At 36.8% G+C, this 19,515-nt stretch overlaps 1 protein-coding gene across 1 annotated transcript in view; it reads left to right on the top strand.

Annotated features, from left to right (window-relative positions):
- col23a1a (collagen type XXIII alpha 1 chain a) overlaps window positions 1-18,016 on the top strand; it is a 299,792-nt gene extending 281,776 nt beyond the window's left edge. Inside the window, exons 24-32 of the mRNA XM_056472084.1 lie at window positions 1,845-1,871; window positions 2,038-2,097; window positions 3,390-3,461; window positions 3,970-3,996; window positions 4,420-4,473; window positions 9,313-9,399; window positions 9,677-9,745; window positions 12,705-12,743; window positions 15,669-18,016. Of these exons, the coding sequence (XP_056328059.1) occupies window positions 1,845-1,871; window positions 2,038-2,097; window positions 3,390-3,461; window positions 3,970-3,996; window positions 4,420-4,473; window positions 9,313-9,399; window positions 9,677-9,745; window positions 12,705-12,743; window positions 15,669-15,719 (486 nt within the window). The 3' untranslated portion in view covers window positions 15,720-18,016. The remainder of the gene's footprint in view (window positions 1-1,844; window positions 1,872-2,037; window positions 2,098-3,389; window positions 3,462-3,969; window positions 3,997-4,419; window positions 4,474-9,312; window positions 9,400-9,676; window positions 9,746-12,704; window positions 12,744-15,668) is intronic.
- The last annotated feature ends 1,499 nt before the right edge of the window (window positions 18,017-19,515 follow it).

Genomic DNA, 19,515 nt, shown 5'->3' with positions numbered 1-19,515 from the left:
CGTCCACGCTAGCATTTCACCTAGCGTTTCTGAACAGCTCTCCATCTACACCAAAACACTGAAATCGCACATCACGTGACCACACACACACACACACACACACACTCTGGCATGCACTGCAGCATATCTAACCAGATGAGAGCTGTGCTTGTCGGAGTGTTCATCTAGGATCTAATCTCACTATATTTGTTAAACGTGATATTTAATTCATCTTGTTTTCTATATCTAACGACATATTCCCTGACTTTGGTCTTTTGAATCTATTACTCGTTCTTGGGTAACGTTTTTGGCTGATTGACTGATTTCTTCCCGTTATTTCCTATAATGTATAAACTTATTGTACTTTATACTTTTATAATGGCCATTATTGATTATTAAAACTGATATTCAGTAAAAGAGAGTGTATGTTTCGTATTTTCAATGAAAATGAAAGGAGCCAGTCATGTTATAGGCTCCGTTTTGTTATGAATACGCATACAGTGAAGATGACGCTCATATATGCAGCACGACGCCTCAACATTTCTGCTGTCTGTTAAGTTGTTAACATTAAAATGAAAATAGCAGTTCCTTACATCATGTTTTCATTTTATTGTTAAGATGTGAATAAGGTTATAAAGTACACTGTTCCCTTTGAAGATTTACCGACTTGTCCTCGGGAGTCTGTTTTCCATATCAAACTTGCGAAGTCTGAACTTACAAGGAGAGGATGCAGGACTGAACTGTGTGTGTAGGCTACTTAATATTGAGGAAAAGCCCCAATCATATAGGCGAATGTCTGCAGCCCTGCCTCCGTTTTCAGATGTCTCCGTTTCCCCCATCCACACTGAGATGGAGCAGCAGCGTTTTAGAATGAAAACGGCCTCTTCAGCCTTTCCAAAACGCTCTATTTTCGGCTCTCGAAAACTCCGGCATAGTGTGGACGGATGGCGTAACCATAGCAAAACTTATGCGTTTTAAAACGAAAACGCATTAGTGTAAACGGGGCCTAAATCAGGGATCAGGAACCTTTTTTCAGCAAAGAGCCATTTCTGATATCTTTGGCAAATTTTTGTAAAGAGCCATTGGGGTATATATACTCATATATGCACCCCAATATATACTACTACTATAAACAATACAGGTTTAAACAAAACCTTTATTTATGCTCATGCACATCTAACCATAAACAAATATGAAGCAACACATGTTGAGCAAGTCCATGAATGGACAATTGAATTAAATTTCTGGTAAATAAACTCTTTTTTTCTGAAAAGCAACATAATTTAAAATAAACAAACATTTTACTACTATAAAAAATGACACTTAAAACAATTCAAAGTAAAGGAAGACAATCATTTTGGCTAGTTTAAAAGAGCATATATTATTGTTAATTTAATTTTCGCTCATTTTGAAGAACAAAAAAAATAATATTTTACTGTTATTAAAGTAAATAAAGGTCAAAACAACTTTTTATATTTGTATGGTAACCACGCACAGGCATTTGCCCTTCAGTTGTGTTGCGATTCATTTTTATCCACAGCACCGCACACGTACATTGGTCGAAATGTAAAAATTGTAATTGTATTTTCAATAGGAAACTGATTTCTAGTGATGGTTATAATTTTTTTAACTGTAAAATATTATTGAAGGGAGACAGCTGGAGCTGGAAAGCCACGTATTTCTGATCGAAGAGCCACATGTGGCTCGCGAGCCATAGGTTCCCTACCACTGCACTAAATCAAAAAGTTACAAATTGCCATGAGATAGCGTTGAACAGGCACACGGCTCATCGTGTACAAGAACACAATGCTGATTAAAATCATGACATCATACAAAGACTGAGAGAGCTATTATTTGTGTTTTAGGGTCACCGTGGCATGCCAGGCCAAAAAGTAAGTTTTCATTTCATTTAATTTTTTAATTCTACATGTCTAGATTCCTACATTGACTGTTTGATTTGAGTCACAATCTTAATATGATAACCCTTAAGTATTTTGAACTGCATAATAAATATATGGAAATATCCACATATTTAACTGTGTATTCAATCCATCACAGGGGGATTCAGGGGAGAGTATTAAAGGAGAGAGGGGAGAAACCGGTGCTCCAGGAACACAAGTGAGACCACATCTAATCCCATAATGCATTAGTCCAGGATTTTGAAGCTAAAGCCATATTCTTATACATTAGATGTACAGTTGACCTGTGAATGATATGAGTGTGAAGTTATCCATCTGTAATCATATTTTAGCTGTGCTTATTTTGCAAAGCATCACAGTTGTTCATCTGTTTGGGAATCTTTTTCTTCTGGACAAAATTTCAGCATGTAACTAGTCATGCACTGCTCGTCAAAAACTCTTGAATTAGGGGTCAAATCATGTGGGTTATTGAGGAATGATGTGCTATGACTTCTCTAAGAGGTTTGGGGTAAACTGACCCCATGGACCAAAAAACACCCAAATTTACCATTGACCGAACATTGTAATGAATTTTGATGGATCACAGCGACAAAGTGACAATTTGGTGGAAGCATGTGGTTTACCACATTTGAAGAGGATTGCAGGCTGTGTAAGAACATTTGGAAAAAGGTTGTACACCTGGGGCACAAAGTCGCCTCACTGACATCGAATGGAATGGCCCATTAAATGTTAATGGATCCCATAGACTGCCTTTATAAATGTCACTGATCATTATCATTACGTAGCAGTGTTGTAGAAACATGGGTTGGCTAATCAGACAACCAATCAGTCTATCAGGATCATTATGAAACTCTCATGCCACACCCAAGCATTTATTTATAGCATCCTAGCAACCGATTCCGAAGAGGGCCATTATAAAAGGGCCAGATGGATATATTTGCGTTGTAGTTGCTGTTTCCATCCACTTACTTTTATTCATTTTGGAATATCGTATAAAATAATGCTTGATGGAAATGCCAAGATGCGTATAAATTGCGAAAATGCGCATTAAAAAAAACCTGTGCGCACAACTGAGTTGGATAAACATTCTATCCAATAATAAAAATGCACATAAACCTTTGATAGACTTCCAGCATACTACTGCAGTGACTAGCTACATGCTAATAATGATTAGCTAAATATAATGTGCTAAAAATCCTTTTAACAGAAAAGAAAAATTTATCAGAGGAAAACAAATCCTGACAAATCAGGTGTTCCTCAGGGCTCAGTACTGGGTCCTACAATATTTCACGTATGAAAATGTGTGAAAGTATGTTAACCAACAACATACAGAATTGTGTTAACATGGTAGCAACATTGAGGCTAGCGCTAAAATCTTTAATGCTTTACTAACAATGTTAACAGCAAAAAGAAATATCTAAATTTCTTTTTATATCTAATTATCTTAAATATCTTCTCATATCTAATTATTAATGCTATTATGCTTTGTAGGGCCTTCAGGGTATTCAAGGACCACCAGGAACAACAGGATTAGTTGGCCTGCCTGGAACAAAGGGTGAAAAGGTAAACAAATGATCATCATTTAATATTTAAACTATTTGTAAAAAATTTTTTTTTAATGAATGTCAAGTTTGAGTAGGGCGGCACTGTGGGGCAGTGGTTAGCACTCATCTCACGGCAAGAAGGTCGCTGGTTCGAGTCCTGGCTGGACCAGTTGGCATTTCTGAGTGTGTATTCCCAGTACTGGGTTGTGGCTGGAAGGGCATCAGCTGCGTAAAGCATATGCTGGAATAGTTGGTGGTTCATTCTGCCGTGGAGACCCCTGATAAATAAGCCGAATGACTGAATGAATAAATTAATGAATGAAGTTTGAGCAGATGTGTTTGTGGTTGGGTTTATTTAGATTATTTTGTAGTTTTGTACATTTGTATTAGAAATGTGTGTTTTCAGAACCCCAACACACCATTTTGTGTAAATGAATGGCCAAAATAATAATACAAACGGTTCAAGTTTGTGCCATATACACCCCCATTAATTGTAGTTAATATTAGATGTATTTTTACTTCCACAGGGAAAGCAAGGGGAACCTGGATTAGATGTAAGTAGCAGCATTGTATTATTGAGTTACATTTTTTTAAATAATTATATTTATGTATTATTATTATTTCATATTTTGCCAAGGTTTGGGTAATTTAGTTCTTTTGGACATTATTATTATTTCTACATATGCTCATTAATTTTTATGTGACGTTTTGTAATTTTGGTTTAATTTTTAATTCAGTTTTTAGAGAATGTATACACTGGGTAAATGTATAAATACTTTCCCTCAACATTTAATTTACACTGAGGTGTGTAAAACACACACACAAATGAACACTAGTAACAGCAAATGTGTATGTGTGTTATACTAACCCCAGTAAGCAGCAGGTTTATATTTATTTATTACATTTATTTATTTATGTTCTAGTGGATCCGTAGTTTCACATTGTAGTTTTGATATTTTCGTGTTATTTTCTTTCAGGGTTTTCCAGGTATTAAAGGAGATCGGGGTGAACGAGGAGAGAGAGGAGAGAAGGTGCATCACATTACATTTACCTCAGCGCATGAATTATACTTTTATACACATCTATTTCATTCATTCATTTATTTAATGACCACATATACAGTGTCCTCCACTTATATTAAGACAACACAGCTTAATGCATTTAAGCAGAGAGGGAGAAAGAGAGATTTGGTCAAATTGTGCATAAATCACACCACATGGATCTGACATTCAAGGCTTACTGGTCAAAAAAAAAAGCCTAGATTAAAAGAAGATGGACAGTGAACTTTTCTGTCACAAACTATACAAATCAACTTGTCAGAAAAAATGTGCTTGGCAGCAAAGTTGAGAGAAAAAGAAATACCAGTGCTTAAAGATGTTATGTACATGGGTTTTATTTGAAAAGTAAAACCAGCAAACAGATTAAATACAGCAGCAGTTTCTCAAACCTCTGGGACCTAAGAATCTGGATTAGCTTGCTAGCCAGTTTAGTTTGCACCAATCTTGGGTTTTAGGCAATACTTCATTTGTAAATGAATAATTCCCGGAACAAATCTGCCCAGTTGGTGGAATGAACTCCCTAACTGCATCAGAACCGCAGAGTCACTTGCTGTCTTCAAGAAACGACTAAAAACTCAACTATTTAGTTTCCACTTTCCCTCCTAATCTGCAACTGCCTCTCTGGCTATACCACTAACTGTACTCTCTCTCTCTCTCAAAAAAAACCAACTTACATTACTAATGTTTTGCTTCTTAGACTTTACACACCTGAAACTTGTCTATAGCACTTGTTCACTGCTGCTCTTATAGTTGTGTCAATTGCTTCCTTGTCCTCATTTGTAAGTCGCTTTGGATAAAAGCGTCTGCTAAATGACTAAATGTAAACAAAACCGGGAACTAAAAGTCACTATGACCGACGTCCATTAAACAATTTCAGTTTTCCCGGAACATGACGTCATTAAACGGTGATAGCACAAAAAACTGCATCAGATGTCTGAACGGACTTATTTTGTGCCATATAACGTTATAGGCCAGTCATGAATAATAAAAAAAATGTAGCTACAAACATAAATAGTACGAACAGTCAGTGTTCAGCTTACTTCACTATTACAAGTTAAAAAAAAATCACTCACTCAGTCTCTTTTTTTATTATTGTTAACAAAACATACAGGATGAAAAATAATATAATGAAATATTTCAATTCAACTTCCCCCACCCCCTCCCCTTGCTTTAAACTGGGGTATCCAATGAAAAGAAGTTACCAGAAAAACAAAAGTACAGTATCAAGTTTCAATTATTTAAAAAAAGCAATCATTGTGGATCCTGATCATTGCTCTGTGCAATAAACATGGAGATTTTGTCAGCAGCTGAAGTCCAGATCTTTAATGTACTTTAAGTTCACTCCAGCTGTGGATAATCTAACAATATAATGTCCTGAAGTTGTACCAACCACTTGTACGTGTGCAAATTATGTGGGGGCAGCCAATGTTGGGCTAATTCATACTATCAATATACTAATCCATACTGGAAACATACTAACAAACATACTAATCATACTAGCAAACATGCTAATTCATACTAAATTCATGCTAACGGCAAGCTAGTTTATACTAGAAACATGCTAATGACATGCTAATTCATACTCAATGCTAATGACATGCTAACTTATGCTAGAAACATGGTCATTTATGTTAGCAACTGCCTAGCAACCACTCAGAACACCTTAGCAACCGCCTAGCAACACCTTAGTAACCACCTAAAACACCCTAGCAACCCCCTAGCAACCACCCACAACACCTTAGCATTGGTCTTGCAACGCCTTAGCAATTACTTAGAACACCCTAGCAACCATGGATAATAAAAAAAATGTAGCTAGAAACATTAATAGTACGAACAGTCACTGTTCAGCTCACTTCACTATTATGTGCTAAGTGAAAAAAAAATCACTCACTCAGTCTCTTTTTTTATTATTGTTAACAAAACATACAGGATGAAAAAATAATATAATGAAATATTTCAATTCAACTTCCCCCACCCCCTCCCCTGCGGTCGCTTTAAACTGGGGTATCCAATGAAAAGAAGTTACCAGAAAAACAAAAGTACAGTATCAAGTTTCAATTATTTAAAAAAAGCGATCATTGTGGATCCTGATCATTGCTCTGTGCAATAAACATGGAGATTTTGTCAGCAGCTGAAGTCCAGATCTTTAATGTACTCATTTGTACCAAGTTCACTCCAGCTGTGGATAATCTAACATTATAATGTCCTGAAGTTGTACCAACCACTTGTACGTGTCCAAATTATGTGGGGGCAGCCAATGTTGGGCTAGTAGTTTTTTTGCAGAAGTCAAACAGCCACTCAGTCTAAGGGCATACTCACACAGTTGCTTTGAACTGGGCCGAAGTACCTCCCCCGATGGCCAGCACTCACATTGCATTCGGGCCTGAAAAAGTGTTGCATGCAAAACTGTTGCATACAATTTATTTGTGTTGAATTTAAACAAACTAATTAAATTGAGCAATGTTCAACTTAATTTGTTTGTTTAAATTCAGCCTAATTAAATTGTTAACAACCACTTAACGTAAAAAAATTGAGTAAATCCAAGGAATCATCTTTGAATAATTTTTTTCAGTGTACGTCATCGATGGTGCGCTGTTCAGTTTAAAAAGCGCTCTCGCTCAGCACAGTGGAGATTTCTTTATATCGTTTTAGTCGCTTGGGATGCAGTGACTCAGGAGGTTTGCTGAAGGTTTGCTGAAGGTGCAGCTGTGGTGCATTGAGGGGTTTGCTTTTTTAATAATCTACAACTGTTAGCGTTCATTTAACTGTAAGAATGATTAATTCTTGAATAATTCAATTCAATAGTTGCTTTATTGGCATGACAAATGTTTCAAATGTATTTCCAAAGCATTTATAGAGTTTACATAAAAAAGCATCATACATATATAATAAAAAAACAGTACACACAATAGATAGTAGTAGTAGTAGTAGTAAAAAAAAACAATAATAATAATAATAATAATAAATAAATATATATATATATATATATATATATATATATATATATATATATATATATATATATATATATATATATATATATATATATATATATATATATATTATTCAATATATCATATTTATGGTGGATTGAGAAAATCATAACTTTCCGCTAGACTGTCATACAGAGACTTAAGGTTACAGTCAATTAACTCAGACTACCAATCTGCCAATCACTAATGACCTTTTAACTTACTAGCCACATCCTAGCAACCACTTACAGCTCCCTAGCAACTGTCCCATAGACTTCCATTGTAAAAAAAAAACTGCCATTGACTTTACATTGGACATACTAACAACATATCAATCCATACTGACAATATACTGATCCATACCAGAAACATGCTAATTCATACTATAAACATACTAGCAACGTGCTAATTCATACTATAAACATACTAGCAACATGCTAATTCATACTATCAATATACTAATCCATACTGGAAACATACTAACAAACATACTAATCATACTAGCAAACATGCTAATTCATACTAAATTCATGCTAAAGGCATGCTAGTTTATACTAAAAACATGCTAGTGACATGCTAATTCTTACTCAATGCTAATGACATGCTAATTTATGCTAGAAACATGGTCATTTATGTTAGCAACTGCCTAGCAACCACTCAGAACACCTTAGCAACCGCCTAGCAACACCTTAGTAACCACCTAAAACACCCTAGCAACCCCCTAGCAACCACCCACAACCCCTTAGCAATGGTCTTGCAACGCCTTAGCAATGACTTAGAACACCCTAGCAAACACCTAGCAATGCCTTAATAGCCACTCGGAACACCCTACCAACGCCTTATCAACTGCCTAGCAACTACTCAGAACACCTTAGCAACTACCTAGCAACACCTTAGCAACCACTCAGAACACCAGAGCAACTGCCTAATAACACCTTACTCAGAAGCCCCTAGCCATGGCCTTGCAAACACTCAAAACACCCTAGCAACCACCTAGAAACACCTTAGCAACAACCTAGAACATCGTAGCAACCGCCTAGCAACACCTTAGCAACCACCTAGCAGCCAATCAGAACATCTTAGCAACTGGCTAGCAACGCCTTAGTAATCACTCAGAACACCCTAGCAACCACCTAGCAATGCCTTAACAACCACCTAACACAACCTAGCAACACCTTAGCAACCACTCAAAACACCCTAGCAACTACCTAGCAACGCCTTAGCAACCACTCAGAACGCCATAGCAACTGCCTAGTAACCACTCAGCACACCCTAGCAACCGCTTAGCAAACACCTAGCAATGCATTTGCAACGACCTAACAACCACTCAGAACACCTTAGCAACCACCTTGCAATGCCTAAACAACCACTCAGAACACCCTAGCAACTGCCTAGAAACACCTTAGCAGCCACCTACAGCACCCTAGCAACACCTTAGCAACCATTTAGAACACCCTAGCAATCGCATAGCAACACCTAGTACTCTCTCACACTCTCACACACACACACATAGGTATTCCCTACGCACAAGTTAATGCGGGATCCATTAAAATAAATACCGCAGTGCAAAACAGAATATCTGACATTTTCCGGAACAGGATCCGCTTAAGGTATCATAAAATCGGCTCGACTTTAATCATTCTTTGTTGCCAGGGTATTATGTAGCAGCTGAGCTACATTCATGGTACCTAAAACCTAGAATTGGTGCATACTAAGCTGAATCTTAACATGCTAGCAATGTTTGACCGTTTTGCTCATATTTACTAAGGCTGCCAGTATTAGCAGACGGCATTGTAGCTCTTAAAACTATCTTGTTGACTGGATATCTCTGGTTTGACAGGGGGATCGTGGTCCTGTAGGAAAAAGAGGCCTGAAGGGGAAGAAAGGCGAGCAGGGGCCGCCGGGTCTGGATCAGCCCTGTCCTGTGGTGCGTGCTAAAGCTACTTTTCCCATGTTTATACGTGTTGATGGTTCACAGATTCATACTGCTGAAAATCAGGAGGAAAAACACTCCTGGTAATTCTGTCAGGAACAACAAAGTGTGCTCAGACATTTCACAGACGCATCTTTCCCCCCCTCTTTTCCACATTTCCAAGCTTGACTTCTGTATGTTTCTCTAAGCTGATGTTCTCTCGAGTATATGTGTGTGTGTGTGTGTTTGGTCATTATGGTAGCGTTTATTGTGTATGTGCTCTGGCTGACAGGGAGATGAAGGATGTAAGAAAGAGGCAGTAGAAGCGGGGTCTTCAGCTCCTGAGGCCCCCTGCCCGCTGGTACAGTATTCCTGCATGCGGATTTATAACACTTCCTCATTTCTCCTTTTTAACTGCTCCTTTTCAACTGTCATCTGTATAGACTACTACAGAGTTTTCAGGGGGTCTTAAATGGATAGTTCCCCCATTTGAGATTCTTTCTTATGTTAAACATAAAAGAAGAAATTTTGAAAAATGCTGGTTGCTGACACCCGTTGGCTGCGTCCGATATCGCATTCTTCCCTACTATATAGTACGTTGAAGACAGTATGCGAGCTGAGTAGTATGTCCGAATTCAGAGTATTGGAATAACAGTATGCGAGAAGCAGCCGGATGACCTACTACTTCCGGAGAGATTCTGAAGTGCGCATTTAATGGATGCTACTCTATCCCATGATGCTATGCGAGAGAATTGTTGCGGTGCAGCTGACACTGGTAGGTCACGAATGTAGATTGTCTGAATTCCATTCATACTACTCACATTTATCCTATAAAGATTGTACTTTTCTAACTGTCGTGTAGTCAATTCAACTTCAAACCAAGTATGTGGGTATATGGGTTATTAGCACTGTCGCCTCACAGCAAGAAAGTCTCTGGTTCGAGTCCCGGCTGACTCAGTTGGCACTTCTGTGTGGAGTTAGCATGTTTCCCCGTGTTGACGTGGGTTTCCTCCAGGTGCTCCGGTTTCCCTCACAGTTCAAAAACATACGCTGTAGGTGAATTGAACAAACTAAATTGGCCGTAGTGTATGAGTGTGTATGGATATTTCCAAGTGCTGGGTTGCAGGTGGATGGCGACCCCTGATGAATAAAGGGACTAAGCAGAAGGAAAATGAATGAAGTTAGTATACTCGGGTGATTTTGGATCAAGTAATTGACTTCTGTAGGATTTTTTTTCTACTATGGAAGTCAAAGTGTGCTAGCAATCAGCATTCTTCAAAATATCTTCTTTTGCGTCCAACAGAAGAAAGAAAATCTTAAAGATTTAAAACCACGGGAGAATACATTAAGATTTTTTTAAAATTTTGTCTCTTTAAAAAGTCTCAAATTTAAGAATCTAAATTATGCAGCTGTTTAGTGGGTTTCCACCTGGATTTGTTTTCCCATACCGACACGCAGAGGTGTAAATGCTAAATTTTGGTATCATTTTACAGGAAACTTATTGAACAAATGTTGAAATTGATAAGTCTAAAAGAGTTTTGATAAATTTAAGTGCTCCAGAACCCTACAGAAAACTTTGTTTCCAGCACTTAGGCAGTCAGGAATAAAGAAATATGTCTATCATAAGACTTATTCTAGACCAGCTGACGTAATACTTTTTTAATTCCACCAACCCAAATTTGAAATCTCCCATACACTAAAAATATTGTTGCTGCTTGTTCAAAATGAGCTGAAACAACACAGTTCTTGTGTACTTTTGGGACGACTTCATTTGAAAGGTTAAGTTAACTCGATTTGTGTTGGGACAACATAAAGGAATTGCATGTGACCTAACTTTTTTTTTTTTTTTTTTAAAAAACACCTCAATACAGTGGAATAAATGCAATATATACTCACTGGCCACATTATTAGGTACACCATCTTACTAGTACCGGGTTGGACCCCCTTTTGCCTTCAGAACTGCCTTAATCCTTCGTGGCATAGATTCAACAAGGCACTGGAAATATTCCTCAGACATTTCAGTCCATATTGACATGATAGCATCACGTAGTTTCTGCAGATTTGTCAGCTGCACATCCATGTATGTGAATCTCTCGCTTCACCACATCCCAAAGGTACTCTATTGGCCTGAGACTGGTGACTGTGGAGGCCATTTAAGCACAGTGAACTCATTGTCATGTTGAAGAAACCAGTCTGAGATGATTCATGCTTTATGACATGGCGAATTATCCTGCTGAAAGTAGCCATCAGAAGATGGGCACACTGTGGTCATAAAGGGATGGACATGGTCAGCAGCAATAATCAGGTAGGCTCTGGCAGTGACTCAATAACTCGATACTCAATTGGTACTAATGGGTCTAAAGTGTGCCAAGAAAATATCCCCCACACCATTACACCACCACCACCAGCCTGAACCGTTGATACAATGTAGGATGGATCCATGCTATCATGTTGTTGACGCTAAATTTTGACCCTACCTTCCAAATGTCACAGCAGAAATGGAGATTCATCAGGCCAGGCAACGTTTTTCTAATCTTCTATTGTCTATTTTTGGTGAGCCTGTGTGAATTGTAGCCTCAGTTTCCTGTTCTTAGCTGACAGGAGTGGTACCCGGTGTGCTCTTCTGCTGCTGTAGCCCATCCGCCTCAAGGTTGGATGTGTCGTGCCTTTAGAGATGCTCTTCTGCATATCTCGGTTGTAACGAGTGCTTATTTGAGTTACTGTCGCCTTTCTATCAGCTTGAACCAGTCTGGCCATTCTTCTCTGACCTCTGGCATCAACAAGGCATTTGCACCCACAGAACTGCCGCTCACTGGATATTTTATCTTTTTCGGACCATTCTCTGTAAACCCTAGAGATGGTTGTGCGTGAAAATCCCAGTAGATCAGCAGTTTCTGAAATACTCAGACCAGCCCGTCTGGCACCAACAGCCATGCCACATTCAGTCACTGAAATCACCTTTCTTTCCCATTCTGATGCTCGGTTTGAACTGCAGCATATTGTCTTGACCATGTCTACATGGCTAAATGCATTGAGTTGCTGCAATGTAATTTGATTAGAAATTTGCGTTGACGAGCAGTTGGACAGGTTAACCGAATAAAGTGGCCGGTTAGTGTAATTATTTAACAGAAAACCCTTTGAAATAACCAGAAAACCAGAAACAACTTACCTGATCAAGCATTATACAAAATCCCATTAATATTTTAGAAATGTTACTTACAAAACACCTCGGAATTACTGTGATTGAATGTCATGCTTGTGTTTTCGTGTCATCATTTTGTCCTTTGTTCATGTTGTGGTTGTTGTTTTTTACATTCAAGGGTCCTGATGGTCTTCCAATACCAGGTTGCTGGCACAAGGTCAGTAAAAACTGCTCATGATGCATCAGTATTCTATAATCCAGTGTGAACATCTAATTTAACAATAACAACTATTTACAATAAAGTGCCTGCAGTGCTTTATAGAGGTGTGACAGAAAACATACAGACAAAAGAACTCTAGAGAAATCATTTCTGTCATTTTTGTGTATTAACCTAGCCTATATATTAAGTGTATACTTTTTTTCAGTTTTTGTGTAATACATATTAATGCTTCAGTAGGCCAAATACTGTATTGAATTCAATTACATCTCATTTATTAATCAAATATATTTGTCAGTGTCATGAGGGATTATAAGTGGATTCTTGCCAACAGTAATCTCTCATTGGTTAACAGACATGTAAATCTTAAAGAGGACCTATTTTAGATGTAAAACCGACCAGTTGGTTTTTTCACAGTGATAAATGGATGATTACAAAAGATTGAGCTTACTGCTTAACTTCCACGTGTTAAAATACACACAATGAGTCTTATAGTGTTTCATTAAGCAATATGTTCATGCAAACATTCCTTTGGACACTACCGATATCTGTCGGTAGGCTAGATTTGCCAGTTTCAGACAGCCGACTGAATATTTTCCCACATAACCTGCTGGGTGCAATCATGCATTGACAATAAAGCAATGTGGTCAAAATGTATATTTATATTAACTTATTCATCATTCTTTATATTATTAATTGAAATACAGATCAGTAGGGCTGTGCGATTTGGGGAAAGTATCTAATAATAATAAAATTAATTCCTTACATTTATATAGCACTTTTCTGGGCACTCAAAGTGCTTTACACAGGGGGGAATCTCCTCATCTACCAGCAGTGTGCAGCATCCACCTGGATGACGTGACGGCAGCCATTTTGTGCCAGACCGCACACCACACACCAGCTGATTGGTGGAGAGGAGACAAAGTGATGGAGCCAATTATGATATGGGGAGGGTTAGGAGGCCATGAAGGACAGAGACCAGTTGGCAGATTTGGCCAGGACGCTGGGGTTAAATCCCTACTCTTTTTCGAAGGACATCCTGGGATTTTTAATGACCACAGAGAGTCAGGACCTCGGTTCAACATCTAATCCGAAAGACGGCACTCACTGAGCAATATAGAGTCCCTATCACTATACTGGGGCATTAGGACCCACACAGGCCGCAGGTTGGGCGCCCCCTGCTGGCCTCACTTCTGGCAGCAATCTAGCTTTCTCATGTGGTCTCCCATCCATGTACTGACCGGGCACAGCCCTGCTTAGCTTCAATGGGTGACCATGTGAGAGTTGCAGAGAGCTAGCTGCTGTTCTAGAAGTTTAAACATCAGTCTTTAGGCTAATACTTCTTGTTTGAATATGTTAAAAGGGGGTTACATTTATAGATATTAAACTTTCCAATATATATTAGTGTAAAACCCAAAACAAGGTGTTTTGATTGTCTCAAACAATGATTAAGATTATTTTGGATAGTGAAAGCATTTTCAAAAAAGCACTTTAATTCAAAAAGATTAAACAAAAGGACATTCCCAAAATAAGTGAGCTACAGTTTAGACTTTATAAACAAATTATTTAACAAAAGATGATACTGTAGTAAAATATTTGTAATCTTTTAATAAGCATATATACAGGACAGAGATAGCTTAAAAGTTAATTGTTTGTTTTGAAATTTGTGAGACAGAATTTGTCCAATAATAAACCTGAAACAACGTGGTTGTTGTTATGCAGTGAACTCAGCCAATCGTGTAATATCAGTGTCGTCAATGCAGCTCCTGCAGTCGCTCTTCAATCGCTGCACTAGCTGAATCAATCATCTGATCTCGGAGCGCTGTCGTGGTACTTTGAAGCTACATGTGACAGTCATGTGGCATCGGCTCATGCAGCGTCAATCCGGACAAAATTTCTAAATGGCATGCACCGCTTTAAGACAAATTTCGATCGATAAATAAAGTCGATAAATAAAGTCGACAAATTTCGATCGATAAATAAAGTCGACAAATAAAGTCAATAAATAAAGTCGACAAATAAAGTCGACAAATTTCGATCGATAAATAAAGTCGACAAATAAAGTCAATAAATAAAGTCGACAAATTTCGATCAATAAATAAAGTCAACAAATAAAGTCGATAAATAAAGTCGACAAATTTCGATCGATAAAGTCGACAAATAAAGTCGACAAATAAAGTCGACAAATTTCGATCGATAAATAAAGTCGACAAATAAAGTCGATGAATAAAGTTGACAAATAAAGTCGATAAATAAAGTCGACAAATTTCGATCGATAAATCCATAATGTCGAACGCACTTACTGTCACACACAGACACCATGCACGTATTTGCTCTGGGTAGGGGCAATTAAATAATAAGTATTTCATATCGCAGCCTGATTCAATTAGTTAATCGCAACGTTTCAAATCGCGATTTGATTTCGATTATTCATACAGCCCTACAGATCAGTACAAACCATTTCCCACTATTGAAATAGCAGACCCCTCAAGTATGTTCATTTTACTTGCACCGTAAGTGGTGTAACACCTCTAATAATGCATTTTGATTTTGGATTTCCCTTTTCCTCATCTAATCACTAATATTGTTTGTTTGTTTGTTCTCTTGCAGTGATGCGTAACCTGTGGCATGACGTCTGTACATATTGATGTGATATATATATTTCATACCGCTTTTTTGTTTACATTTTATAAAGACAAGAGACTTTGATGAACATTCATCAGTGTTATTTTTTGGAATAAACCTCTTTTTTTACATGAATTTTGGGAGCGTAGATTAATGGATGTGTCCATTTGAGTTATAGAATCCACTTTTTTTTCTCAATTTCCTGGAGCACAGTATTGTTCAGCTGCCTGTATGTTGCATGGCATGCCGGAGCAACCAATACAAGCATTTCGCATCACATTCCACATTGTTTTTTTGAAGGAACAGGGAATGATCCAGAAACTCAAAAGGAAACGTCTCTCCCAGCCCTGATGTTCTTCAAGAGCCAAACGGAGTTTTAACGACTTTACAGTCACTCGAGGTGACGACATCTCAATAATATTGGTTAATATTGACTGTCCTCAATGCACAGGTGGAATGAGGGGCGAACAAACCCTTTCTATGGTCAATATTTTTCACTGAGAATCATAACAGAGATGTTGGAAGATCAGGGCTTCATGGATGCAGCTGCTCAGAAGGAAAGCAACAGCAGTCTAGCGTAAGACGTGGAGATGATTTACGGAACAGATCAGTTTTGTTTTTGAGAATATTGATGAACAGTAATTTATAATGATTTATTTCTTATGTTACTGTTTTATGCGTGTGTGTTTTTTTTTAAAGCATTTTAAACCCATAATCAAAAACACAACTTAAACACACAAAAACTGACTTGAGGATGGCGAGCGTTCATTTTTGGGATTACATTGATATTATTATTATATATGCTGTTCGACATTTTATTGTATTTCTGCGGTAACAATTTACCGCAAGCACCCCTTTACAGTAACTTGCATGTAAATGTGTTTTACAGTAGCAGTAAACAGTAAAATAAACCGTAAAATAGCCTTACCGCAATTTCTTTTTAAGGTGAAATGCCCTTTACCACATTTTTTACTTTACAATAGGACAATTTTACAGTAGTTTTACTGTAATTTATTTACATTTTACTTCGGCAGTGCAAAACCCTTATTTTTAGTATTTACTAAGTTTAATAAATTCCAAACAAGTGACAATTTTTTTCATTTACTGTCTCTTTTTTGTACAGTAGCAGTACTTTGATTACAGTAGATTACCGCAAATTCCTAATATGCAGTAAGTTACTGTAAAAGTAACTTTTTTAATTACCCATAATGCAGTGCATATTACAGTGGTGAACTGTAAAGAATGTATGTGGTATTTTACTGGGCATATTTACAGTAAATAACTGTAAAAAATTACGGCAAATCTAACAGTGTATTCAAGTAGTTTGATTACGGTAGGATAACGCAAATTCCTAATATGCAGTAAGTTACTGTAAAAGTTACCTATAATGGAGCGCATATTACAGTATTACAGTAGTGAACTGTAAAGAACTTATGTGGTATTTTACTGGGTGTATTTGCAGTAAATAACGGTAAAATTGCAGCAAAGTCTAACTGTAAGGGAAAGTTCATCCAAAAAAATAATAATAATAACATTTGCTGTCTATTTACATAGATTAATATAACATTAAAGACGATTTCTGACTTTGAAACTCAAGTCAGTGGCTATTTAGAGAGTCAAAAAACCTACAGGCTAAACTAAATTAGTGCGCATTGCTAATTTAGCGATACTATAATTGACGGAAGTTGGTATATTTATAGTAAATGTTAATTTTTTGGGTGAGCTATCACTTTAATGCAACAAATTATTAAATCAGCGCAACAGTGTTATATATTGTATCCGTTCATTTTGTTTTTCTTAAATACTACTGCATTTACGTTTCGTTGCTCACATTTGTTGTGATGCTTTGTATGATATATGTTAACTGTGACTACCTGCCCGTTGATTTTTGAGGTCACAATTCTCGATACGTATTCCATATAATTGTTCGAAGTAATTTATGTGTTATACTGATGTTTGTTTATTGAAGATGGCGAGTTTTTGTAACCTCAGTGTCGCCATCTGGAGGACTCAAGTTTAAAGCCGTTTTTAAATTTGTCTGTTATGTTTTACAGCATGAAAGCAAATGAAACCTTAGAGATTCCGCTTTATCGGTCTCATTTTCTTTCTAAGATTTTAACGCGGAGAAAAGACATCCGGAAGAGATGTTTTGGTTTTTCTTTAAAGATGTTTTAGCATGTTCTGCATACATTTCCATTATAGAGTTCCCGCTTTTTCATGGGGATTTCAAACCATAAACATAAGCTTTTCTCAAATACTTATTGTTAATCGAATAACCAGTGGTCAGTACTTATAAAGGTTTTTATTTGTATAACATACATTTCAGTTACTTCTTTTAAGCCTCACGTTGGTGTTAATTGGATATATGTAGATGTATTGAGTGACCAATAGGTGACTTTTAAGAAACAAAACTGAATTTTAAGATAATTTTTTGGCTTATTGACTTTTGAATTTCCATTTTTTTCTCCTGTACAAGAATGTTTTATTTTTAAAGACGTTGAAAAGTTTGCTGCTGAATCGGTGTTTGTATTTAATAGTTGATATGGGTGAGGGAAACACTCTTACCGACGGCCTAACAGCAAGCACATGCATTCTATGCTTTTGAAAGTTTTATAAAATAGAAATTAAAGTTGTTACTATAAACCTGACTTGTCTTTCCTCAAACCTTCATCTTGGTCATAAAAAAAACAGTTGTTGGTCTTCTCTGTGTTTGCATGAATATTGTTTAGCTTGGGAATACCATATACAAACAAGAATACTGTTAATAATGCCAATAAAATCATGGTGTGCTTATTTTAGTGCACTGTTAGACATTTTATTGTATTTTTGCGGTAACTTACTAGCAGCACTATTGCCAGCAAGTTACCGCAACTGCCCATTTACAGTAACTTTAACTGTAAATGTGTTTTACAGTAACAGGGTACCACAATTTCATTTCTTTACAGTAATTTTAAGCATTTACTATTTAATAAATTGAAATTTTTTCATTAACGGTCTCAGCAGCAGTACTTTGATTGCAGTAGATAACCGCAAATTTCTAATATGCAGTAAGTTACTGTAAAAATGTTAAAATGACCCACAATGCATTGCATATTACAATAGTGAACTGTAAAGAATGTATGTGGTATTTTACTGGGCATTTTTGCAGTAAATAACTGTAAAATTACAGCAAAGTCTAACAGTGTACAGTCTAACAGTGTACTCAAGAACTTTGATTACAGTAGACCACCTCAAATCCCTGATATGCAGTAAGTTACTGTAAAAGTTTAAAATGACCCAAATTGCAGTGCATATTACAGTTGTGAACTGTAAAGAATGTATGTGGTATTTTACTGGTAATTCTTGCAGTAAATACCTGTAAAATTGTGACAAAGTCCAACAGTGTACTCAAGTAGTTTGATTACAGTAGAAAACCGCAAATTCCTGATATGCAATAAGTTACTGTAAAAGTTTTTAAATGACCCACAATGCAGAGCATATTACAGTAGTGAACTGTAAAGAGTGTATAGACCATTTCAAGGTGGTCACGTCATTGGCCCATGAACATTTCCTACTTCTTATCAAACTATTTCATAACTGTAAAAAGAGGCAATTCAATCATAACTTAATGTTAAAACAGCTATCATAACATTATTTATTAATATATGGCTCTTTTTGGATTCTCGTAAGCTATAGAAATTAAAATTATTAAACAGAAAATACATTGAGACCATTGGTTTTGTTTACATCCCTCAAAATGGTCTATATGGTATTTTACTGAGCATTTTTGCAGTAAATAACTGTAAAATTGCAGCAAAGTCTAACAGCGTACTCAAGTACTTTTTTCATTACAGTAGAATACCGCAAATTTCTGAGTTACTGTAAAAGTTTTTAAATGACCAACAATGCAGTGCATATTAGAGTGGTATTTTTGTAGTAAATACCTGTAAATGCAGCCAAGTCTAACAGTGTGGTTTTGCATTAAACCGAATGCTGCTTTCGTTATTAAATAAATCAAATATCACAACCAGAAGTTTTCATTGTGCTTGTCGGCAATGTTTTATTACAGGAATCAAATACTCGAACTGAGTGTTATGGAACAGATAATATGATAACTATACAACACATGACTGGTGTTAAAATGGTTTGGCCTGAGATGCAAAAGCCA

The sequence above is a fragment of the Danio aesculapii genome, chromosome 14, assembly GCF_903798145.1.
Source record: "Danio aesculapii chromosome 14, fDanAes4.1, whole genome shotgun sequence".
NCBI lineage: Eukaryota > Metazoa > Chordata > Actinopteri > Cypriniformes > Danionidae > Danio > Danio aesculapii.
This window is presented reverse-complemented; position numbering and strand designations above follow the sequence as displayed.